The sequence below is a fragment of the Hordeum vulgare genome, chromosome 2H (assembly GCF_904849725.1).
Source record: "Hordeum vulgare subsp. vulgare chromosome 2H, MorexV3_pseudomolecules_assembly, whole genome shotgun sequence".
Classification (NCBI taxonomy): Eukaryota; Viridiplantae; Streptophyta; class Magnoliopsida; order Poales; family Poaceae; genus Hordeum; species Hordeum vulgare.
The window spans coordinates 561,293,177-561,319,693 of record NC_058519.1 but is presented as its reverse complement, the minus strand read 5'-3'; the positions used below and the strand labels follow the sequence as shown (position 1 = coordinate 561,319,693).

At 41.6% G+C, this 26,517-nt stretch overlaps 2 protein-coding genes across 3 annotated transcripts; one reads left to right on the top strand and one right to left on the bottom strand.

Moving 5' to 3' along the window:
- Positions 1-937: 937 nt before the first annotated feature.
- LOC123427256 (pentatricopeptide repeat-containing protein At3g53360, mitochondrial) lies at positions 938-4,201 on the top strand. Its single transcript, XM_045111257.1, has one exon. The coding sequence runs from the start codon at positions 1,012-1,014 to the stop codon at positions 3,280-3,282; it is 2,271 nt and encodes a 756-aa protein (XP_044967192.1). The 5' UTR covers positions 938-1,011; the 3' UTR covers positions 3,283-4,201.
- Positions 4,202-4,710: 509 nt separating this feature from the next.
- On the bottom strand, positions 4,711-10,067 carry LOC123427257 (UDP-xylose transporter 1-like). Of its 2 annotated transcripts, XM_045111259.1 has the most exons (9): positions 9,822-10,067; positions 9,632-9,716; positions 7,879-8,021; positions 7,576-7,760; positions 7,434-7,501; positions 6,959-7,091; positions 6,460-6,621; positions 5,554-5,826; positions 4,711-4,972 (listed from the first exon to the last, which is right to left on the bottom strand). In XM_045111259.1, exons 3-9 carry the CDS (start codon positions 7,991-7,993, stop codon positions 4,886-4,888), a joined length of 1,023 nt encoding a protein of 340 aa, XP_044967194.1. In that variant the 5' UTR covers positions 7,994-8,021; positions 9,632-9,716; positions 9,822-10,067; the 3' UTR covers positions 4,711-4,885. The 2 variants fall into 2 exon arrangements, with proteins under 2 accessions (XP_044967194.1, XP_044967193.1); XM_045111258.1 differs by lacking the exon at positions 9,632-9,716 and having other exon boundaries at positions 9,822-10,066.
- Between the last annotated feature and the right edge of the window lie 16,450 nt (positions 10,068-26,517).

The following is a 26,517-nucleotide window of genomic DNA, read 5'->3' as shown; positions in this document are numbered from 1 at the left end:
TCACTTTTGAGGTTTATGAAAATCAAATTGTACTTATTTGGATATTTGCTATTAGCAAACATAGTTTTAGGTGGTTAAGAGAAACTGATTTAGAAAACTTATTTGTATCCAAACATCCCTAGGGAGTCTCACATAGCACCACACTTCAAAAGCCTCTACAATAGTTTTGGAGGGTTTTATCAAGACCACATTTTAGAGGTTTTTAGAACATCTCTATCCCATTCTCAAATATTTATCAACTCTGAACAAAGTAAAACTCTGGGGAGCTAGAACCATCTAGTTCACCCCCTAACTCATATAATTCCTTTCCAGAAAATTAGGAGCTCTCAAGGAAAGGGTTTCTCCCTCTCAATCCTTACTCCTCTCCGATGTTTCTTTTTGGCGCGCAGGAGGAATTTTCTTCCCTAATGCCACATCTCGTCACCGTCGAAGTTGTTGTAGGCTCCAATGAGTCCCACTGTCGATTCCCAGTCACACCCTCACCTATCTCTGCCTCCTTTCGCCATCGAGTTGAGCTCGTGGTCACTCTTGCCGCTTCCAGGGCCCTGCCGCACATCCCTGAGACTCCCCTCACCCTTCACGCCACACTGCAACAGTTGCGACATCGAGCATCAGCGAGGCCAGCAATCGGGCATGTGACACCTTTATGCCTTTGTTACGTTGTGTGTGGCAAGTTCTTACCGACCACCACACCCTCTAATCGTCTGAATGAGATCTTCTCCCCATCCTTTTCCTAATAGCACCATGACGTGATCTGAAACACAACAAACCATCGGTAAAAGAAATTATTCTTTCAAAAAATACGTTGAATTAAGGTTTTGGAGATGGGATAGATGCAGAAAAGCTTAATTAAAAGATGGGGCATGGGGATTGTGGTAGAGTTGATCTGATGCTGGCACATGTGCAATCCTGAACTCCTGATCGTCACCGCGTCATCTCCAAGCATTTTACCTGCCCTTCCCGCCACGGCGGCGGTGGTCGCCTCCAACTCCGGGTTCAAAACCGCCGCAGATGCAGAACCCCAATGGCACCATCCTCCAGCTCTACCACTCGGGCCGTCTATCTGCCGCCCTCCACGCCTTCCAGTCGCTCCCCTCCTCGCCTACTCCCACTCCTCTTTCCACCGCCACATACGCCGCCCTCGTCGCCGCATGCTCCCGCCTCCGCTCCCTCTGCCACGGCCGCCTCGTCCACCACCATTTGATTGCATCCCCCGACGCCGGACTTGCCCGAAATACTGTCCTCAACAACCACCTTATCACCATGTACGGCAGGTGCGCTGCCCCAGACTCTGCCCGCCTGGTGTTCGACGAAATGCCTGCCAAGAACCCTGTCTCCTGGGCATCTGTTATCGCGGCCCACGCGCAGAACAGACGCTCCGCTGATGCTCTCGTTCTGTTCTCTTCAATGCTACGGGCGGGGACTATGCCTGACCAGTTTGCGCTCGGTAGTGCTGTGCGCGCGTGCGCAGAGCTTGGGGACGTTGTTGTCGGGAGGCAGGTCCATGCACAGGCTATGAAGTGTGGGACTGGAAGTGACTTGATTGTGCAGAACGCACTTGTCACAATGTACTCCAAGAGCGGCTTTGTGGGGGATGGGTACTTGCTCTTCACGAGGATGAGGGAGAAAGACCTGATTTCGTGGGGGTCCATTATTGCAGGGTTTGCACAGCAAGGGTGCGAAATGGAGGCGTTGCAGATTTTCAGGGACATGGTTGCTGAGGGCCTGCATCATCCCAACCAGTTCCATTTTGGAAGCGTGTTTAGCGCTTGTGGGGTTCTGGGTAGTTTGGAGTATGGGGAGCAGATTCATAGCTTATCTGTGAAGTATAGACTAGATTGTAACTCGTACGCAGGTTGTTCATTGAGCGACATGTATGCCCGGTGCAAGAAGCTGGAGTCTGCAAGGAAAGTGTTTTATGGGATTGATGCTCCAGATTTGGTTTCTTGGAATTCAATAATCAATGCTTGCTCTGTTGAGGGTCTCCTTAGTGAGGCTATGGTACTGTTCTCTGATATGAGGGACTCTGGACTCAGGCCTGATGGCATTACCATTAGGGGCTTGTTATGTGCGTGTGTGGGCTGTGATGCTTTACAACATGGCAGATTGATCCACTCCTACTTGCTCAAATTGGGTTTGGATGGGGATATTACAGTATGCAACTCTTTACTCAGCATGTATGCGCGGTGTATGGATTTCTCCTCTGCGATGGATGTTTTTCATGAGACAAAAGATCGTGATGTTGTCACCTGGAACAGCATTCTTACTGCATGTGTACAGCACCAGCATCTGGAAGTAGTCTTTGAATTGTTCAACCTTTTGCAGAGGTCGGTGCGGAGTCTGGATGGGATCAGCTTAAACAATGTTCTGAGTGCTTCTGCCGAGTTGGGTTACCTTGAAATGGTGAAACAGGTCCATGCATACACCTTCAAAGTAGGTTTGGTGAACAATACGATGCTGAGCAATGGTCTAATTGATACCTATGCAAAATGTGGAAGTTTAGATGATGCCGCAAAGCACTTTGAAATGATGGGCACCAACTGTGACGTGTTCTCTTGGAGCAGTTTGATTGTTGGCTATGCCCAATCTGGTTATGCAAGGAAAGCACTTGATTTATTTGCTATGATGAGAAACTTGGGAATCAGGCCAAATCATGTAACATTTGTTGGCGTTCTCACAGCATGCAGCCGTGTTGGCTTTGTTGATGAAGGCTGCTATTACTACAGTATTATGGAGCCTGAACATGGCATTCTTCCAACAAGAGAGCATTGTTCATGTGTCATTGACTTGTTATCACGTGCTGGGAGACTAACTGAAGCAGCAAAATTTGTTGATCAAATGCCATTTGAGCCCGATATTGTGATGTGGAAGACCCTGCTTGCTGCTAGCAAAACACATAATGATGTGGAGATGGGAAAGAGGGCAGCAGAAGGCATTTTGAATATTGATCCTTCCCATTCCGCTGCCTATGTCTTATTGTGCAACATATATGCTGCTTCTGGTGATTGGAGTGAGTTTGCAAGATTGAAGAAGGCAATGAGAAGCAGTGGTGTTAAGAAATCACCAGGGAAGAGTTGGGTTAAGCTAAAGGGGGAGCTAAAAGTCTTTATAGTGGAGGACAGATCACATCCAGAGTCTGAGGAAATTTACACAATGCTTGATATAGTTGGAATGGAAATGATAAAAGCTGGTTATGTTCCAAAGCTGCCATGTCAATATACTAGTTTTGATCATACAAATAGTGAATTGTCAGATGAAGAAATGATAACAGAATATGGTTGAGTCAAGTGTTCCTGGGGGTTTGTTACAATTGGCCAACCTACAAAAGCTGTATGACACTTGGTCTTTGTGACCGTCTGCTGTATTTGATAAATTAACCAACAGTCCGGGAGGCCATTGTTTTTTTTTCTCCGTAAATACATGGAAAGAAAAGGTAAGTTGGTGACCAGAAGCTGTTCCTTTCCACTGTCTTGTTCCTTTCTTTGTCTTCCATATGTGAAGAGAACTATGTCTTACCGAGTGGTTTGAACAGTGTACCTAGTAAGCCTGCTGAGGCTTGAGAGAGCTACTAAAGTGATCTTGTTATTTGATGCATAAAGGGCAAGTTAAATGTGTTCGAATAACCACATGGTCCTAGTAAGTAGGATTGTAGTAATGGAGCAAGATACTGAATTATGGTCAAGAATCTGAGCTGTACAGAATGGTCAAAGACTAAGGACAGACCCAGTGCATAGAAGCTCCCACACAAGGTGGGGTCTGGGGAGGGATTATAGGAACCTAGTCTTACCCCTGCTACAGTGCAATGCAGAGAGGCTGGTTCGAACCCAGGACCTGCTACAGTGCAATGCAGAGAGGCTGGTTCGAACCCAGGACCTCTTGGCACAAGTGGGGAGTACTTCACCAATGCGCCAGGCCTGCCCTCACAGAATGGTCAAAGACTACTCTCTTTTAATCTACCACTGAGAAGCCTTTTCTTTTTAGGGTATCCGCTTGTCAGCACGAATAGCTACCTGAAGGAAGTTCAGAGTATAACATATCTCATGCAAGCTAGTTCTGTGGATATATGTATTTGGTGATGAGGACAATTACAGAATCAATTCACTTGAGGGAGCAACAGAGACACTTGTAGAGTTGTAGTAGCAACATGGTGACAGTAGACTGTTAGATAATTCAATAAACTCTCACCTCATTATTTTCCTCAGAAGGTTTGATAGTTGCCAGCAGTCTATCAGGTATTACTACAGATTTACAATTGTAGCATAAAGCTGATCTATGGAACACGTCTTTACTGATTCATTCTATTATCAGGTTTGATGTGAAAACAAGTATGCTAAAGTGTGCTTTGTAATGTTAGTAGCTGTGTTACAATGCATGCTAATCCACAGGACGTGTAATAATCTAACAGACATTTCTGACAGGTCATCGGTGTAGATATTGATTGTATAATTAATATCATGTTGTAGGCAACTATTGGATTAATCATTTTATAGCTCCAAGTAAATTTTAATAATGCAGTTAAACAGATGAAAATGATGATAATAACTGCTTTACATCTCGTCCCTAGTTTAATTCTCACCGTGCAATCCTGTTGACATAACAAATATGTGTTTTAAATGCTTATTGTAGCAAATAAGAACTGGATTTTGACAAATGGGGGTATATTGCAGGAAGACGAACTTCACCAGTGAATCTTCAGATGGAACTGTCACGTGTGAAAAGGGATAAGCAAATAATAATTGTTGTGTCAAAATATACACTCTATGATATGGAACCCTTTTTTCCTTCTCTACAAAAGAAATTTAAGAACGGAAAGAAATGGCTTTCCAGATCCTTGAAACTCAAAGAGCAGACGTGCATACTATATCTACACTAAGCAAGGGAAGTCTTAGCAGCCGTGAGATACACCATTTGCCTTCTTGATATCACTGCTGTCTTTGGTTGCCAAAAGTGGTTCAGTCTCCTTATCTGGCATCTACAAAGACATAAAAAACATGAAATGGGTAAAACTGAAATTTGGGAGCAAATTGAACTGTACTTCATGGAAGAGTTGCCAATTTTCTCAACATATTCATCATACAAACTATGCTTAAGTAAGCACATAATATTCATAAATATAATTAAGGTAAAATGATGAGCTCTAGTTTGCTTCCAACATTGGGTAAAGGGTGGCAGAAGCATGGTCTTATCAGTTGTCCCAGTTTACTTTTGTTGGCTAATGTGCATAAAAGTTTCTGTCCTGCACGCATAGTAATCCTTATTACTTGCCTTTTCTGCCAGAAAATACTAGTTTTGTACGTCACTATGCAAATTTCATTTGTTGTATAGTCTCAACGTTTGAATTATGAATGTTTATTTCGTTGTTATCACCATAGGAAATTCAACTGCTACTACATGTAGTTTGACCTGGAAATTTGACTCTTTCCTATTGCTGCTGAGATTAGGAGCATAAGAATTGTCAGTATAACTGCCATTCATCGATTTATTTTCTATTTTGTGCCATCAAGATTATAATCGTGATTTTGATATGATACCAGGTTGGAGGCAAAATCAAACCTGTGAAACTGGCAGAGCATCATTTGTTGACTTCTTCTTGCTCTCCCTGACTGAGAAAAAGGAATACAATGCCATACCAAATATGGCGACCAGAATGCCTAATATGTTCTTCATGGTGAAAGGATCGTGTAGTAGAGTGTAGCCAAATGAGAGAACCAGGCATGTCTTAAGGTGGCCAAGCACCTGGTATGTCACTGGAGACGTCGTTCCGATCACGAGAAATGTACTGAAGTTCACCGACACCGCAATCAGGCAAGACAGGATGATGAAACCCTACATATAATTCATGATAAAGAGCATCATGTTGCATGTCATTGTCCATCGAAATTTGAGGCATATCTCTGAGAGTTTTAACTTTCAACATGCATGTTTGATGTCTCACTCAGGAGCATGACAATCAACTGATACTGCGCTTAAAATCAAACTTTCATATTTGATTTGTTGTTTACTTCTTTAGGACTGCAGGTATCAATGTACTATTGAAATAAACTTGCATGTAAGGCACTTCAGATTTTACATTTATGAAATCTTGCAGTAGCTACATGCATGAAATCTATCTTATCTTTTTCCTTCAAATCACTGGGTTTGCTCTTCATTTTATGCATTTCTTTCATGTAAAAGCACTAAAATTGAAATGTATACTCAGGCTATAGAAATTTTAAGTCGGGAGTACCAACATGATAGGCAGATCAGGAAATCATATTATTGATGTTAAGTTTCAGAACTTTGGCTGGCTACTTAGAAAGAACAAATTATGAGTGTCACTTTCTCACCAAAGATGCCATGCATTATGAATTTCCACAAAATAGTTGGCTTTACGGGCATTTTTTAAAGGAATGATCTCAGTGACAATATAAAATTGTTCTTTTCAGATATTCGTAACTGTATGAAATATTCAGGACGTACCACAACTGGAGTGGTGTATTTGTGGGCGAAGACACTGCGGTTTGTAAGGAGTTGATCCACAAACGGGCCGGTCGCGAACAAAATTGCTGCTTGGTATGGTGCAGATTGGTACAGAAGCTGCGTTGAGGAGACCTTCAATTTCTTCTGTATTGTGTTTGTGAGCTTCATTCAAAGTTGTCGGGTTAAGGACACCATTTGGCCACGGTAACAAGATAGAGATTCACCTATTCTTATGTTGGTAGTATGGAATGAAAGTTCATGCAACCTACTAATTCAGAAATAATCTAGCACCTAGTAATAAGAATTTTGATGCTTCACAAATACTCCTATAAGGCTCTCATTCCTTGTTTCTTGTCCAGCTTTTTAAGACAACCTGCTTTAAGACTACTGCAAGTTACATTGAGAATATAAGGTTTTGAACAATAAGATTTCTTTTTCTTTCTTTTAACCTGCAATTTTTGGAACGTTGATGACAAGTAAAGTATTAAATGTAGGATACAATTTGGCCAACACAAGTGGTGGCGATGGCGAGGCCAGAAAGGACGGACCCAAGTAGATTTAGCTCGAGATCTGTAACTGATGCGATGCCTACTCCAAGAAGTAAGACCATAAGAGAGAGCTTGATAGTCTCGCTGCACGTTGTTGGACTGGTATTAGCTCACTGACGATAAAAATAAATACCATAGGCCTAGGAAAACTAAACAAGTAAATGACTCATTTATGTGTGATTTAAAAGCTGATGCTTGTAAAAGAACAATTTTAAAGCTATCCCCCCTTCCCCGTCGTGAATATAATATATAATATAGATTAACAATAATTTCTTGTGTCAGTTTCAAATTATCAATATATACTTTAGCATAGTGCATGTGCCATCTATATATCTTGTATCTTTTCGCTCTGATCATAAATGGGGGTGCAATTTACAGTGGTTCACTCCTTAATTGAGATAAAGTACTGAGTTTATATTGCAATACCTGAATCTTTTGTTCAGAAAGATTGTCTCCAACAGCACAGTGAAAGGTATGATGGCCAGTTTTGTCATCTGCAGAACATACTGAAGTCAAAATACTTGCGGCATGTTTATGAAAAATGGTACCAAGATAGAGCAGCCCTTACCTGGTAGAATCCAATGGAGTTGAATCCTAAACTAAGATTTAGAAGTCCAATTGAGGTGCCGTTCAGAAACCCAAAGAGGATCACTGTATGTCCATCAATTGCCTTGGGCTCAAAAAAATGTAAGCGTTGTGCCACATGGAGGGTGCAGTAGGTCACCATGAGATGCCAGCTTGTTAATGTTGTAGCTACATTCGAAAACAACAGAATTAACACAAATCAAGTATTTGAATTTATTCATGCATGGCCTTTAATTTGTTGTTAAGTTCTGTTGAATCTTGTAAACATGGAGGCTTCTGTACTGACCGAATGGGAAACCAAGTGTGCTGATGAGAGCTTTGTTGCAGATGACAATGGCAACTGAAGATGCAACAGAGAGCGCGAGAGATCCGATCACGCCGAGCTGTAAACCAGCCGTCATCTTGACCAGCTGATGTTTCCTTGCTTATCTGCGGTTTCATCATCATGAAGAGAGTTAGGTGCAAGGTACACATGCTACACACTGAAGAAGACAGCCTACTGTTAGCCTGAATTAATTGCTTTTGTGAGACCATACAATTTCTGTAGCAATGGTGTGATAGTGTCTTCTTAGTTTATGATATATGTGGCTACGCCTTTCCTTTTTCATATGAAACAGAAGACCAACTTAATTTGTCTTGATGTACAAGATAATATGAGAACAGAGGGGCCCAAGTTTGGTGAGTTATTTGGGAGGTAGTTAGTGTTTGAATATTGTTAGTGTCCTTATCAATGTTTATGGAGAGGAATAATTATGACCATCTATGTTCGTCCTAGAATGGAATGGGTCAAAATCTTAGCTGGCCTAAGTCACAGAAAAGAATTATAGCAGCCAGATGATATCATTCGTTAAGTTTGTTGTATTATGGTACTGCTTAATATTAGGATGTTACATAGATGTCACATAGATCCAAGCTTCGCAGCAACAGCATCTCAATAAACTAGCACCTACTTGCACACCAAATCAGGATAATCATTAACACATTACTGGTTACAAATGGAGCATACACAACTGCTATGACTAGCAAGTGAGACATTATATTAATTAATTACCAGATCCAGAACATGGAGTGCAAATGTTAGAAGAGATTGTTAATGTTATAGCATGACTGTAGACTATAGTCTATACGTCATACCCGACCTAACTATTGGCTTCTTTGTACCTATAAATATAATCTGGAGAGTTGGTACCTGCCACCTACTAGGTTGTTTCTTGGTGGGTTCAATAATCTAAAGTTGGTTCAAGTGGCTCTCAAATGATTGATACTTCAGCAAGATGTCAACCGAATGACCAAATAGAATAGGGAGAACACATGGAGGCCCATGTGTTTGGTGATTTGGTCACTTCCTAAGCAACATGTTAGATGAAGTAATTTTGAATAAAATGGTCAATACATGCCATAAATTCACACTTTTAATATGGAAAGGGATTTTATTATATTTTTCTAATTCATTTATCATACGGACAATGGCTCTTGTATTCTGTTCTAGGAGGGATGAAGTTGACAAATCATTTATTATCCTGATATCAATTTGTTTGTATATTTCTTGGAGAGCTCATTTTTCAAACACAAAAAAGATAACTAGCATAGCTGAGCAATGCTTATGTGGATGTACTGTCATCTGACAAGGCAGTTATAAGCATACCCAGTGGCGGAGCTTGAGCCGAAATCTTTGGGGGGGGGGGGGGGGCAAATATAATCGAGTTGGGTTGATTTTTGGTCAAGAAATAGGCCTAATACTAAGCTATATACACATGATTTCTAGTGAGCCGGGGGGGGGGGGGGGGGGGGCGGCATTGCCCAGGTTGGCCCCCATGAAGCTCCGCCACTGAGCATAGCTAAACAACGCTGTAACAGCAAGGTTGGATAAATGAACTTCTACGCACATGATCATAACATTCGTAATGTACGATACGAAGGACAATCACTATGTGATCCATGACAAATCGTGAACAGTTCATAAGTTGGCTTCTTTGAGAAACCATAGACTAGGAATGAAACGTTAAAATCCTGCCAATGCTAAGAAAGAAACCATAAACCTCTAGATATGTAAGATGCTCTTATGCATGGATTTGGCCAGGAATTGGGGGTAGGAACTTGGAATTCAGGAGTAAGCAGGGATGCCTACACAGCATACAGAGTCAGAAATGCAAAACTTGATTAACCTGAGAAGCAACATTAGGATCAACCAACATCCAACAGTAGGAATGCTCGCTTGGGAGTCCGTACCTTTCCGACAGCTGCTTCTTGGTCTTCTTGAAGAACGGCGCACCTCCCTCCGTATCGAGGGAGAACAGAGATAGGCAGAGAGACAGAGACAGAGGGAGACGAGAGAGCGTAAGGTGGCTCTCCTCTCCTTGGAGGAGGAATGGAGGGAGGGACAGGCACTTTTATGTTCAGAGTTTACAGGGGGGGAAGGTGAGGGCGTGAGTGTGTATGGTGGCAGTTAGGTGCTGGCTTTGATGCTGTTGAGTGGATGCTTCCTTGGTGAGCCTATAAGGCATCGTGCAACATGCTCCTTGTACAGGAGCGTGCACCACAATTTCCTTCTCAACCAACGAAAGATTCTAGCCTGGGGCCACCGCAGCCATAGAAAACGACGCTGTGAACAGCAACATCGTCCACTTAAAAGGATGAATCCCGACAAACAATTGATATCATACTTGTGATCTTCTCATTGCCCAAAAACTCGAAATTTTAGCGCGTAAAATATGCAGATGAATTTGCCAGGAAAGGAAATGTCCGCTCAAAATTTCATTTTATTTTTGGCAAGAATGCACTCGGTTGACATGGGGTTTTCTATGAACGATCTGCGTGCCAGCATCCCAGGGCATCAAGGGAGAATGCCTTTTGAGGTAAAGCAGAAATGGAGTTTCTTTTTTCCGGAGCAACATATACCTTTCATTTATTTTTCATTTTAACATGTTACAACAAGGGTAGCAACCATCCAGATATGATCATCTGTCATCCCTGGCCTTGTTCCTTTCGCCCAAATAAACCATTGCCGCACATTGTTTCCTCATTACTTTATCCAGGACCATGTGAAATGGATGTTTGATCTCAATCAATGCGTGAAATATAGCCTTGACAAAGAGCATAGCCGGCAGAATATCCATCGCTTCCCGCCTTACATCCGCCATCACTATTATTTTAATATCTGTTTTTATGATTTGCTTTCAAACATAATCTGTCTTCTGGTCTCTTCGTATGTACTCCCTCTGTAACAAAATTCAAGACATCTTTTATTTCCCTACGCAAAAAAAAAAAAAAAACATCATACATTTTGGTACAGAGGCACGCATATTTGAGTTTTGTGGTACGGTTTATTTCGGGTCAATTTTTTTTTTTTGAAAAGGATTATTTACGATCATCATATTCTACTGGTATGGTACTAGGAGGTAAGTGTCGGTGAGCAGTACCGGAAGTCTGGACATCACAGAATATGTCCTTGAGATTAATCATGTATGCACTTTTAATTCAAGCGCTTCTTTTCTTTCAATCATAGGGCGACACTGGGATAGTACAATCAACCATCCTAGAGAATGCGCTGCCCTGTAAAAAAAAATGGCATCATTTCGATCGATCGAGCGCCGCTGCGTCGACCTAACAAAGGCGCATCCACTAGAGTTAAACAAATGCAAGCTAAAAAGAGGATCAAAACCCGTTGTAATCACCAATAATTGACGCAACAGAAAGAAAGAAAGAAAGAAAGAAAGAAAGAAATAGGAATCCCTTTCCTTTTGTCACTTGGGGCACAAGGTTGGAAGGAGGAGGAGGCAGCAGGTGGTTGTAAAGCGCCCGGCTTTCTGTGAATGCAAGCAAAGGTAACGGCCCAACAGCAGCCGCACACAGCAACACACGTCCGTCCGTGGAGAACGGCTCCATTTTATTGCCTCCGTTTGGTGAGCCTTCGGCCTCACTCTTTTCTCGTACTACCACGTTCGACCCCACATCACCTGAAATCCATTGCTCTCCATAAGAAAAGCTCGCAAAATCGCCGTGGCCTCCCCGATTCATCTCGGAGTGTCGGTTCTCATGTTTTCCAAACCATTGCACTGCAGATCTACTCAGTACACAGCACACATGGGAGATTCTACTATTACCTCTGTTCATAAATAAGTGCCGTGGTTTAGGTTCAAAATTCATGTGATCCTGTCTAGATTCATGTGAAAATGTTTTCACCACAACCTAACGGGTTTGCGTGATCGATCCTTGAAGAAAGGCACCGCGGTCCAACCATCGAGCTACGGCGAGTAGACCGTAGTCTTACGAAAGATGCTGCTGCTTCGTCACGAATTTCTGCTGGTAGTCTCCTCGCTTTGGCCCAAAGCAAGCAAGGCTGGATCACATCACGTTGCCGCTTGAACTAAAGAACTGTCCGTGAAGTGGCCCCCGGAGCCACGCTTTTGCAGACTTATTAGTTCACATGTCTAATCACGCGATTAATTATATAACTAAAACATCGGTAGTGTAGTAAGAATGCAACAATTTGACAGGGGTTGACGACGATCCCAGCTCGCTGCACACGCAACGCAACAGTCCCACACGTTGCACCAGCTGAGCGAGCGTACTGACCGTCTCGCATCCGTCCCGGTCTGGTGTCTGGTGCGCACGGCGGGGGCGGGGCCGGCACATCGCACGCAACGCCCGACACGCCCACGGATGGAAGCCTGGCTGATGCGGTGTCGCCGCCGCGCCTTGACTTCTTGCCCCCCCACCCCTCGATCGCCTTCTTCCAGAGCGCGCGCCATGGCAGACCGGTCCGATGTCTGGCGTGGTAGCGGTGCCGTCCGGCGAAAAAGCACGCCAGCGACCGAGCTCCACGTAGCTCTTTTAGCCAAAATACCATTTCCACACAATGAAAAATATATATATATATATACATGGATGTGTATTCGTAGTACACACGTATAAATTTTCACGAGCATATGTGCTCGCTTGTAGCGTATGCAAAAAAGATAAATACACAGATTAAAATGGGTTTTATCTTTACTGTATGTGGGTCAGATGTTTATCTTTTTTGTGTAGCATGCAATAGCCGAATTATCTGATGAAACCTTTTACATACTTTGATTAGCATGCGTATGTATTTGTATAAAAAATTGATGTTTTTTGAAACTTTTAAGTATATATTGATTTTTTTGAGTAAAATGGGCTCCATGGAGCCTGGTCTCTGCGACGCCGCTCCCTGTCGTCTGGTCCGTCCAGTCCAGCTCCTCACTTGGCAGTGCTTGTGCGGTCATTAGGACATTCAAACGGACTCTCAAAACAATCCACGTATGTCCGGACATAGCTTGCCATCCACCAGACCACCACGGTGCCCTAGTGGTCCGTGGACTAGCACTAGTGGAAAACGGGCCTTTGGCCTGGACCTTTTAGTCCCGGCCTCCCTCCGGGCCGGGACTAAAGGCCCGGCCACGTCGCCCCAAATCGCAATGCCGCCCACGAGGCTTTGGTCCCGGCCCGTAAGGAGCCTTTAGTCCCGGTTTGTGTCTCAAACCGGGACTAAAGGGCTACGCGGTGTGCAGCCCGCATGTGCGTCACCTTTAGTCCCGGTTTGTGTCTCAAACCGGGACTAAAGTCCTCTGCCTATATATATTGGCCACTACCCCCCTCTCCCCTCTTCCTTGCATTTTTCTTGGATGGAAGAGTGTGGGTGTGTACTAGCTCTCCATTTTTTTTGGATGCACTAGAGGTGTTTGTTGAAATGTGTGTTAGAGCGATGCCGCTTCAGTTCACCGAACACAACTACGATATGAGATGCCCGAGCCACGCTTAAACCTCTTCCTCTTTATTTCTACTTATTCTAAAAGCTTAGCAACTATATTTCCTCATTTAGACCGTGCGGTACTAATTTTTAGGATCGTGATTGTATTTGATATACTGTCGTATAACGCAGATGAGCCATCCATGGATGTACGGTGATCGACGCACAACCGCTTACAGAGAAGGCGTGCATTCTTTTCGAGATGCAGCCGATGCGAACAAGCATGGTGGTGGCTATATGTTTTGTCCATGTGTTGAATGTCGGAATGAGAAGGATTACACTTCCTCAAGAGTCATTCAGAGCCACCTGCTTCGGCCGGTTTTATGTCGGGCTATAATGTTTGGACCAAGCACGGAGAAAGAGGGGTTATGATGGAAGACGACGATGAAGAAGAAGAGAACGATGATGACAACTACCGATCTATGTTCCCTGAGTATGCTGATACCACAATGGAAGACAATGAAGAAGAAGATCAGGATGAAGAACGGGAACCAGATGAGCCCGCTGATGATCTTGGCCGGGTCATTTCTGATGCACGGCGAGGTTGCGACACAGAAAAGGAGAGGTTGCAGTTCGAGCAGATGTTACAGGACCACAACAAATTGTTGTACCCAACTTGTGAAGATGGCCAGAAGAAGCTGGGTAGCACACTGGAATTGCTGAAGTGGAAGGCAGAGACCGGTGTGACTGACTCGTCATTTGAAAAGTTGCTGGTACTAATGAAGAAGATGCTTCCAAGAAAGAACGAATTGCCCGCCAGCACGTACGAAGCAAAGAAGCTTGTCTGCCCTCTAGGATTAGACGTGTAGAAGATACATGCATGCCCTAATGACTGCATCCTCTACCGCGGTGAGAAGTACGAGAATATGGATAAATGCCCGGTATGCACTGCATTGCGGTATAAGATCAGAAAAGATGACCCTGGTGATATTGAGGGCGAGCCACCCAGGAAGAGGGTTCCCGCCAAGATGATGTGGTATGCTCCTATAATACCACGGTTGAAATGTCTGTTCAGAAATAAAGATCATGCGAAGTTGTTGCGATGGCACATGGAAGATCGTATGAAAGACGATAAGTTGAGGCACACCGCTGATGGTCGGCAGTGGAGAAAAATCGAGAGAGAGTTCCCGAGATTTGCAGCTGACGCAAGGAACTTATGGTTTGGTCTGAGTACAGATGGCATGAATCCTTTTGGGGAGCAGAGTTGCAGTCACAACACCTGGCCCGTTACTCTATGTATCTACAACCTTCCTCCTTGGTTGTGCATGAAGCGGAAGTTCATTATGATGCCAGTGCTTATCCAAGGTCCAAAGCAACCCGGCAACGATATTGATGTGTACCTAAGGCCATTAGTTGATGAACTTTTACAGCTGTGGGCCGAACCATGTGTACGTGTGTGGGACGAGCACAAGCAAGAGGAATTTGACCTTCGATCGTTGCTTTTCGTAACCATCAATGATTGGCCTGCTCTTAGTAACATTTCAGGACAGTCAAACAAGGGATACAATGCATGCACGCACTGTTTGGATCAGACAGAAAGTATATATCTGGACAAATGTAGGAAGAATGTGTACCCGTACAATCGTCGTTTTCTTCCGCCCAAGCATCCCTTAAAGAAAAAAGGCAAGCATTTCAATGGCAAGGCAGAACCCCGGGGGAAGCCTGTCATCCGTACTGGTGCTGAAGTATTCGATATGGTCAAAGATTTAAAAGTAATCTTTGGAAAGGGTCCTGGCAGCCAACCTGTTCCTAACGGCCCTAATAAGCGCGTACCCATGTGGAAGAAGAAATCTATATTTTGGGAGCTACCCTACTGGAAAGTCCATGAGGTCCGCTCGGCAATCGATGTGATGCACCTGACGAAGAATCTCTGCGTGAACATTTTAGGCTTCCTGAGCTTGTATGGGAAGTCAAAAGATACACCGAAAGCACGGGAGGACCAGGAACGTCATAAAGGAAGAGATGGCATGCATCCAGGGCAGTTTCAAGGGCGTGCCAGCTACGCTCTTACTAAGGAAGAGAAGGAAATCTTCTTTGAAGTCCTTTTCAGTATCAAGGTCCCGACTGGCTTCTCGTCGAATATAAAGGGGATCGTAAATATGAAAGACAAAAAATTCCAAAACCTAAAGTCTCATGACTGCCACGTGCTTATGACGCAATTGCTTCCGGTTGCATTGAGGGGAATTCTACCGAAAAAATGTTCGCCTGGCAATTATGAAGGTATGTGCATTCCTCAATGCAATTTCTCATAAGGTAATCGATCGAGAAAGTCTATCAGGGTTACAGATTGATGTGGTCCAATGTCTGGTCAGCTTTGAGTTGCTGTTCCCGCCATCCTTCTTCAATATAATGACACACCTCCTAGTTCACCTAGTCGAAGAGATTAGAATTCTCGGTCCTGTGTTTCTACACAATATGTTCCCCTTCGAGAGGTTCATGGGAGTCTTAAAGAAATATGTCCGTAACCGTGCTAGGCCAGAAGGAAGCATCTCCAAGGGCTATGGAATAGAGGAGGTCATTGAGTTTTGTGTGGACTTTCTTCCTGACCTTAAGCCGATTGGTGTTCCTGAATCTCGGTATGAGGTTGGCTGACAGGAAAAGGCACACTAGGAAGGAAAGCAAAAGTATGTATGGACGAGCATTCTTTCTCTCAAGCACACTACACAGTTCTACACAATTCCACCGTGGTGGCTCCGTATATCGTGAGACACAAGAATATTCTACGCTCCGAAAACCCGGAGAAGGCTGACTCTTGGATTAAAGTGGAACACGAGAAGACTTTCGGCAGTTGGTTGCAGACACATCTCATGAATGACGACACCATTGGAGATCAGCTGTACTGTTTGGCCAGGCCACCATCTTCGACTATATGTACTTTCCAAGGGTATGATATAAATGGGAATACATTTTACACGGTTGCCCAAGATAAAAAGAGCACCAACCAAAATAGTGGTGTCCGCTTTGATGCAACAGATGAGAATGGGCACTGTTTGGAAACATATTACGGGTACATAGAGGAGATATGGGAACTTGACTATGGACCTACTTTTAAGATCCCTTTGTTTTGGTGCAAATGGGTGAAGCTGACAGGAGGCGGGGTAGTTGTAGACCAAAAGTACGGCATGACAACAGTGGATCTCAACAATCTTGCGTACATGGACGAACCATTTGTCCTAGCCAATGATGTCGCTCAGGTTTTCTATGTGAAGGACATGTCTACAAAAACGAGAAAAAGAAATCAGCAAAAGAAGATATCGTCCGATGAGCCAAAACGCCACATAGTTCTTTCAGGGAAAAGAAACATCGTGGGAGTAGATGACAAGACAGACATGTCAGTAGATTATAATAAGTTTCATGAAATTCCGCCGTTCAAAGTGAAAACTGACCCAAGCATCCTACTGAATGATGAAGATTCTCCATGGCTACGACCCAGAAGAAAACAGAAATAATAGATAGGAATATTGGTGCAATAATGTAATAATGTATTAAACCTTTTATGTAATGCATGTATGGAATGTACTAAACCTTTTAGTTTTGAATTATTTATTCAATTTCAAACACTTTTCATTTTCATAGTTTTGTCAAATTCTCAAATATGCAAAAACAATTTTAATAACCCTTTGTAAGAGATGAGTTCTCGTTCGAAACGCTGATACTTCGAGAGAGATTGTCCGTTTTGTACACGAAGTGCATCCAGTTTTTGTCGTAGCCCTCTCAACTTTTTAACACATGCTATGTGGGTGAAATGATGATAGCATGCCAACTTTCAACATTTTCAGAATTCATTTGTAGTGCTTTTCAATTTCAGGGTCAACTAGCCCAAAAAAACTAAAGTAAATGCACGAAGAATACCAAATTAAGTCAGAAATTGTTGAAAATTTGTGATGTGCCTTTGAATGGTGCATTTTAAACACACAAAAAGTATGGAGTTCAAATAAGTTCAAAAAATGAAATCCCTTTATAACACATGAGTTCTCGTTCGAAACCCTCATACTTCGAGAGAGATTGTCTGTTTTGTACACGAAGTGCATCCAGTTTTTGTCGTAGCCCTCTCAACTTTTTAACACATGCTATGTGGGTGAAATGATGATATCATGCCAACTTTCAACATTTTCACAGTTCATTTGTAGTGCTTTTCAATTTTAGGGTCAACTAGCTCAAAAAAAATAAGTAAATGCACGAAGAATACCAAATTAAGTCAGAAATTGTTGAAAATTTGTGATGTGCCTTTGAATGGTGCATTTTCAACACACAAAAAGTATGGAGTTCAAATAAGTTCAAAAAATGAAATCCTTTTATAACACATGAGTTCTCGTTCGAAACCCTCATACTTCGAGAGAGATTGTCTGTTTTGTACACGAAGTGCATCCAGTTTTTGTCGTAGCCCTCTCAACTTTTTAACACATGCTATGTGGGTGAAATTATGATATCATGCCAACTTTCAACATTTTCACAGTTCATTTGTAGTGCTTTTCAATTTTAGGGTCAACTAGCTCAAAAAAAATAAGTAAATGCACGAACTATACCAAATTAAGTCAGAAATTGTTGAAATTTTGTGATGTGCCTTTGAATGGTGCATTTTCAACACACAAAAAGTATGGAGTTCAAATAAGGTCAAAAAAATGAAATCCCTTTGTAAGAGATGAGTTCTCGTTCGAAACCCTCATACTTCGAGAGAGATTGTCCATTTTGTACACGAAGTGCATCCAGTTTTTGTTGTAGCCCTCTCAACTTTTTAACACATGCTATGTGGGTGAAATGATGATAGCATGCTAACTTTCAACATTTTCAGAGTTCATTTGTAGTGTTTTTCAATTTTAGGGTCAACTAGCTCAAAAAAATAAGTAAATGCACGAAAAATACCAAATGAAGTCAGAAATTGTTGAAATTTTGTGATGTGCCTTTGAATGGTGCATTTTGAACACACAAAAAGTATGGAGTTCAAATAAGTTCAAAAAAATGAAATCCCTTTGTAAGAGATGAGTTCTCGTTCGAAACCCTCATACTTCGAGAGAGATTGTCTGTTTTGTACACGAAGTGCATCCAGTTTTTGTCGTAGCCCTCTCAACTTTTTAACACATGCTATGTGGGTGAAATGATGATAGCATGCCAACTTTCAACATTTTCAGAGTTCATTTGTAGTGCTTTTCAATTTCAGGGTCAACTAGCCCAAAAAAACAAAAGTAAATGCACGAAGAATACCAAATTAAGTCAGAAATTGTTGAAAATTTGTGATGTGCCTTTGAATGGTGCATTTTAAACACACAAAAAGTATGGAGTACAAATAAGTTCAAAAAATGAAATCCCTTTATAACACATGAGTTCTCGTTCGAAACCCTCATACTTCGAGAGAGATTGTCTGTTTTGTACACGAAGTGCATCCAGTTTTTGTCGTAGCCCTCTCAAATTTTTAACACATGCTATGTGGGTGAAATGATGATATCATGCCAACTTTCAACATTTTCAGAGTTCATTTGTAGTGCTTTTCAATTTTAGGGTCAACTAGCTCAAAAAAAATAAGTAAATGCACGAAGAATACCAAATTAAGTCAGAAATTGTTGAAAATTTGTGATGTGCCTTTGAATGGTGCATTTTCAACACACAAAAAGTATGGAGTTCAAATAAGTTCAAAAAATGAAATCCTTTTATAACACATGAGTTCTCGTTCGAAACCCTCATACTTCGAGAGAGATTGTCTGTTTTGTACACGAAGTGCATCCAGTTTTTGTCGTAGCCCTCTCAACTTTTTAACACATGCTATGTGGGTGAAATGATTATATCATGCCAACTTTCAACATTTTCAGAGTTCATTTGTAGTGCTTTTCAATTTTAGGGTCAACTAGCTAAAAAAAAAAAGTAAATGCACGAAATATACCAAATTAAGTCAGAAATTGTTGAAATTTTGTGATGTGCCTTTGAATGGTGCATTTTGAACACACAAAAAGTATGGAGTTCAAATAAGTTCAAAAAATGAAATCCCTTTGTAAGAGATGAGTTCTCGTTCGAAACCCTCATACTTCGAGAGAGATTGTATGATTTGTACACGAAGTGCATCCAGTTTTTGTCGTAGCCCTCTCAACTTTTTAACACATGCTATGTGGGTGAAATGATTATATCATGTCAACTTTCAACATTTTCAGAGTTCATTTGTAGTTCTTTTCAATTTTAGGGTCAACTAGCTCAAAAAATAAATAAGTAAATGCACGAAATATACCAAATTAAGTCAGAAATTGTTGAAATTTTGTGATGTGCCTTTTAATGGTGCATTTTTAACACACAAAAAGTATGGAGTTCAAATAAGTTCAAAAAAATGAAATCCCTTTGTAAGAGATGAGTTCTCGTTCGAAACCCTCATACTTCGAGAGAGATTGTATGATTTGTACACGAAGTGCATCCAGTTTTTGTCGTAGCCTCTCAACTTTTTAACACATGCTATGTGGGTGAAATGATGATATCATGCCAACTTTCAACATTTTCAGAGTTCATTTGTAGTGCTTTTCAATTTTAGGGTCAACTAGCTCAAAAAAAATAAGTAAATGCACGAACTATACCAAATTAAGTCAGAAATTGTTGAAATTTTGTGATGTGCCTTTGAATGGTGCATTTTCAACACACAAAAAGTATGGAGTTCAAATAAGGTCAAAAAAATGAAATCCCTTTGTAAGAGATGAGTTCTCGTTCGAAACCCTCATACTTCGAGAGAGATTGTCCGTTTTGTACACGAAGTGCATCCAATTTTTGTTGTAGCCCTCTCAACTTTTTAACACATGCTATGTGGGTGAAATGATGATAGCATGCCAACTTTCAACATTTTCAGAGTTCATTTGTAGTGCTTTTCAATTTCAGGGTCAACTAGCCCAAAAAAACAAAAGTAAATGCACGAAGAATACCAAATTAAGTCAGAAATTGTTGAAAATTTGTGATGTGCCTTTGAATGGTGCATTTTAAACACACAAAAAGTATGGAGTTCAAATAAGTTCAAAAAATGAAATCCCTTTATAACACATGAGTTCTCGTTCGAAACCCTCATACTTCGAGAGAGATTGTCTGTTTTGTACACGAAGTGCATCCAGTTTTTGTCGTAGCCCTCTCAAATTTTTAACACATGCTATGTGGGTGAAATGATGATATCATGCCAACTTTCAACATTTTCAGAGTTCATTTGTAGTGCTTTTCAATTTTAGGGTCAACTAGCTCAAAAAAAAGTAAATGCACGAAAAATACCAAATAATAGTTTGGATAGTCAAAATAATTAATTTTGAAAATAGAAAACAGTTTTGAATTATTTATTCAATTTCAAACACTTTTCATTTTCATAGTTTTGTCAAATTCTCAAATATGCAAAAAGAATTTTAATAAACATAGTTTTAATTGAAAATAACAAAATATTTAATAGTTTGGATACTCAAAATAATTAATTTTGAAAATAGAAAATAGTTTTGAATTACTTATTCAATTTCAAACACTTTTCATTATCATACTTTTGTCAAATTCTCAAATATGCATAAAGAATTTTAATAAACATAGTTTTTAATTGAAAATAACAAAATAGTTAATAGTTTGTATAGTCAAAATAATTAATTTTGAAAATAGAAAATAGTTTTTAATTATTTATTCAATTTCAAATACTTTACATTATCAAAGTTTTGTCAAATTCTCAAATATGCAAAAAGAATTTTAATAAACATAGTTTTTAATTGAAAATAACAAAATAGTGAATAGTTTGGATAGTCAAAATAATTAATTTTGAAAATAGAAAATATTTTTGTATTATTTATTCAATTTCAAACACTTTTCATTATCATAGTTTTGTCAAATTCTCAAATATGCAAAAAGAATTTTAATAAACATAATTTTTAATTGGAAATAACAAAATAGTTAATAGTTTGGATAGTCAAGATAATTAATTTTGAAAATAGAAAATAGTTTGAGTTATTTATTCAATTTCTAACGCTTTTCATTATCATAGTTTTGTCAAATTCTCAAATATGCAAAAAGAATTTTAATAAACATAGTTTTTAATTGAAAATAAAAAAATAGTTAATAGTTTGGATAGTCAAAATAATTAATTTTGAAAATAGAAAATAGTTTTGAATTATTTATTCAATTTCAAACACTTTTCATTATCATAGCTTTGTCAAATTCTCAAATATGCAAAAAGAATTTTAATAAACATAGTTTTTAATTGAAAATAACAAAATAGTTAATAGTTTGGATAGTCAAAATAATTAATTTTGAAAATAGAAAATATTTTTGAATTATTTATTCAATTTCAAACAGTTTTCATTTTCATAGTTTTGTCAAATTCTCAAATATGCAAAAAAAGAATTTTAATAAACATAGTTTTTAATTGAAAATAACAAAATAGTTAATAGTTTGGATAGTCAAAATAATTAATTTTGAAAATAGGAAAAATTGAAACTATATGAGAATTTATAGAGAAAATTAAACCTAAATTCAAAGTGACCTCACTTTTAATTCATGTTGAATTTTCTCCATAATTTCAAATATAGTTTTAATTTTTAAATTTACAGTCTGTTTGGGCCCGTAAGCCTGCTTTAGAGAGGAGCTCGATGGAGATGCTGCGATGGGGCTTATAAACTAGTGTCAGTGCCCCTCGCTGGGCGAGGTGGGACTAAACTTATCGTGCACCAAGCGGATGGGCTTTAGTCCCGGGTGGAGCCACGACCCGGGACTAAAGCCCCTCGCGTGCCGCCTGCCGAAAAGGGGTCTTTAGCCCCGGGTCATGGCTAGACCCGGGACTAAAGGGTGTCTTTAGTCCCGGCTCGAGCCCCGACCCGGGACTAAAGGCCCGTGCTTCCCACCTTTTGGTCTGCCGAAAAAGGGTCTTTAGTCTCGGGTCGTGGCTCCACCCGGGACTAAAGGGTGTCTTTAGTCCCGGTTCGAGCCCCGAACCGGGACTAAAGATCCTACTATATAAGCGGGATTTGGAAATTTCCAACCCAAACCGCCATTTCATTCTCTTCTTCCTCGGACTCTCCTGCCCGGCGCGGCACCGGACGAACTCGACGCCGCCAAGCTGCCCGCCGTCCTCCTCGCCGCCGCCTGCCGTCCTCCTCGCCGTCGCCCTGCCGTCCTCCTCCGCCTCGCTCTCGCCGTCGTCGACGCCCTCCCCTCCCACTCCGGCCGGTAAGCCCCCCGCCCCTCCTCCCCAACACGTACGAAGGACGAGCCGCCGGCGCCCACCGGCGGGGACGCCACCGCCGCCGTTCCCGGTGAGGAGGAGAAGTAGAAGAAGAAAAAGGAGAAGAAAAGAAGAAAAAGGAGAAGAAAAGATTTTTTTGTCATTTAATTCCTATTGTTATTAGGTTTGTGCGGGTGAGGAGGAGAAGTAGAAGAAGAAAAAGGAGAAGAAAAGAAGAAAAAGGAGAAGAAAAGAAGAAAAAGGAGAAGAAAAGAAGAAAAGATTTTTTTTGTCATTTAATTCCTACTGTTATTAGGTTTGTGCTAGATTATTAGGGTTAGTAATATTTAGAATTAGGTTGGGGTTACAAGAAGAAGAAAGATGAACAAAAATAAGAAAATAAGATTAGGAAAAAGGAAAATAAGAAGAGGAGGAGAAGAAAAGAAGAACAAGGAGAATAAGAAGAGGAGGAGAGGAGAAGAAGAGGAAAAATAGAAGAAGAGGAGAAGTAGAAGAAGAGAAGTTGAAGAAAATAGGAGAAGAAGCAGCGGAGAAGAAAATAAGAAAGAAGAAGAAGAAGAAGAAGAAGAAGAAGAAGAAGAAGAAGACATTTCTACGTATATAGATGCTTAATTAGTGTTTTTTAGATTATTGCTTAATTTTGCTATTGTATATGCGTAAGTGTTATTTGTAGAATATTTGGTGAATTTAGGGTTAGGTAGGTTAGTGTTAAATAGGTTATTTGTGTTATTTTTGTGTTATTTAAATTTGTGTTATTAGGGTTAGGTAGTTAGTGTTAATTAATATATAGTTGAACTAGTTGATTTAATAAAAGTACTTTATTTTACTATATATACAATTAGTTTATTTTAAGCAAGAAAATTAATAGAACTAGTTTATTTTTTAGTTCATTTTACGATGCCTATCCCGCATCCTCGTCGTCGACTCGGCGGAGGACACCTGCTTGATCAGAGGGGCCATGTCCGGGACTAGGCTCCGCCCGGCTGGTATTGGGAGGTGCTACCTTCCGGGGGGCGTAGGTTGGTGAGGAGCCAGCCCGTTGTTGACCCGATACTTGTTTGGTGGCGGTCGCGTGGGCCAGTGACGGTGCCGAGGCTTCCGGACACCGCGGAGGTGGTACGTCACCGTGTCAGCGAGGAGGATGAGCACGTCCGTCGCTACATGGTTGCGTTGGAGGGCAGGTTCGAGCATACCTCGCAGGTTCTTCAGGGATCTCACTGGAGCTATGATCCTATGATGGTTCCTTCTCTTTGGGTGTCCACCGCCCGTGACGATACCCGTCGGGCGCTACGGTTCTAGCTGTATTAGTGATGCTATATGTATGATAGTATTCGAGGAGTATTAGTGATAATATTCGACGATCTACGGACACAAGAGATGATGTAGTTTTTCTTATAATTGAATGCATGCTAATTTGAATACTACTTTATTTTACGATTTGGTTTTTCTTATTGAATGCTCAAATTGGAAAAGTACTCCTACTTTGAATACTATGCAGAAATCTAGGAGTCTCGGGTGGAGCCACGACCCGGGACTAAAGTTGTTTTGGAACGGAGTTCCTGATAGAATAATTCTTTTTTGATACAAAGTTCAACAAAGTCCTTTGACACTAGATAATGTGACATATAGAAGGGTAGATGAGATCAGGAAAAATAGGATCACTTTCTACACATCTAGAATGTCGCCATTTTGTTAAATCCTTAAAGGTTAAGAGAATCCGTTAGACATATTTTAGAGTTTAGGTTCTAGCCAAGACCCGGGACTAAAGGTCCTCCTATATAAAACGACACTTCGAAGTTTCCAACCCCTCTTATATAGTTTGTTAGTTTATTAGTTAATCAAATGTCCGTTTTTTGCAGAACTATGGATCCACATATCAGGAACCTCGAAGAGGAAGAACTTCTCGAAGATATAATCAAAGACGACCCCGATGTTGAACCAGCTGAATCTCCGTCGTCATATCTAAACCCCTCCGGATATGGAATGGAGGTCGACCGACAGGAAGATGAAGCCGATGGGGCAGGAGATAGGTCCAATGACGGAGAAGGTGATAGCTCCACTGATGGAGAAGCCGGTGGAGAAATAATAAAGTCCGGTGAGGTATACATATGAAGTTCGACAATCACTTGTAATATGTGAAAAATATTGGAGATAGCTCTATATTGTACACATATACATTCATTTGACGAATGTTTCTCCCTCTTAGGCCTCCACATCGAGCAAAGCTACGATACGAGGTCCGACTAAAAAGTTGGATGCACGGACGCATTACACCTTTGAGGTGATATTGCCTACGGGCGAACCCAAGCTTCCTAAGAATGTTGCTGACACATTCAAGAAGCAATGCGGAGTTCTCGTTAGGGATCACGTCCCGATCAGCGTTCGGGAGTGGAACAAGCGCAAAGGGGCAGCCGATAGTGACTATGTCGCCGAAAAGTACAAATATAATCTTTGGAATGATCTCATGTCACATTTCAACCTGCCAGAATGTGAGAATGAAGACGCTGCAAAAAAAACCGAGGGCCAAAGTCAAGCAGTGGACTCTAAAGAAGATGGACGAACTGTTCCGTAGCTGGAAGAAGAAGCTATGGAAAAACTATCTGAAGACAAAGAAAGTGCCAGTATTCGAGGGGTATCTAGCCAAGCAGGCAAATCACTGGAAGGCATTTCAAGAGTACAAGGAGTCAGAAGATGCCAAGGCATTATCAGAAAAAAACAAGAAAAATGCCGACAAGAAGAAATATCACCACACACTGGGGCCAGGGGGCTATGAGACTACCATCCCAAAGTGGGATAAGAAAGAGCAAGATCTGCTAGCTAAAGGCATCATACCTGAACCACTCCGTGATGAGTGGGAATTTAGAGCAAGAAATTGGTTCCTTGCGCATGGTGGTTCGTACGACGAAGAAACAGGGGACCTCATCTGTAGTGACGGTCTTAGGATACCCAGGGAGAATTGGAAAAAGATAGTGAAAGAAATTAAGGAGGGAAAAAGACAGTTCACTGCAGATAGAGAGAAAGATTTTCTCACACTGGTCCTCGGCAATGACGAACATGGAGGACGAACGCGAGACTTTGGTCCTTCTTACCCGTGGTGGCTTGGGTTTGCCAGAGACCAAGACACTTACAGAAGCCGAGCGAGAGCAAAGAAGCGACAGCAGGATGAGGAGAATGACAAGTTCAACCAGTTGCTTGCCAGGATTAACGAGCAACAGAAGCAGATTGATGAGCTTAGAGGAGTAGCGCGCCAGAAAGATCCTGCACTCGATATTACCGGCACCCCATCTAAGCGGAAAAGCAGCGTGGCTGAATCTGAGGCCCCGCCCGACGATGCATGAAGAATGATAGAGGGCGGTCCCGGCTACCCCGTGGATGGAATCAAGGAGTCAACATCATGTGAACTCCATCAGAAATTCAAGAACATATCCATGAAGGTGGCCGTCGGACAAGCTTTACCTTCTGGCCCTGATGCACACTGGCATGGCCGTGAGATTCCAGCTGGCTTTGCTAAAGTCGGGGTGGATGAAATCATGGCGGGGTTTCATGATATGGAGCTCGACATAGCTGGACCCGAAGATGAGAGGACACTCGGAGAAGTGCTGGGTGGAGTCATCCTATGGGACAAGAACTACATCAGGCTTCCACGCTCGGCCCCAAGGACAACACCGCCTCCGAGTCGTCGCAGGTCACCTACACCTCCATCACCTCCAAGCCCTCCACATGACGACGACCAGCACAACACGAGTCCATCTCGATCACCGCCGCCGGACTTGGGTCGTCCGTCTCCGCCGCCGCCCGCTCCGGATACTAAGCGGAAGCGTGCCAGCAAGAACGCTCCATCGATGATTTCTAAGCGACGGAGCTCCCCAAAGCGCAAACTGTCGCCCCTCCCAAAGGTACCTCAGGCTAATCTTCCTATCAGACCTTATGATCGTACCGCCGAGGAAATCGCCAGGATAGCAAAGGAACATCATGATGCGCAGATGAAAAAG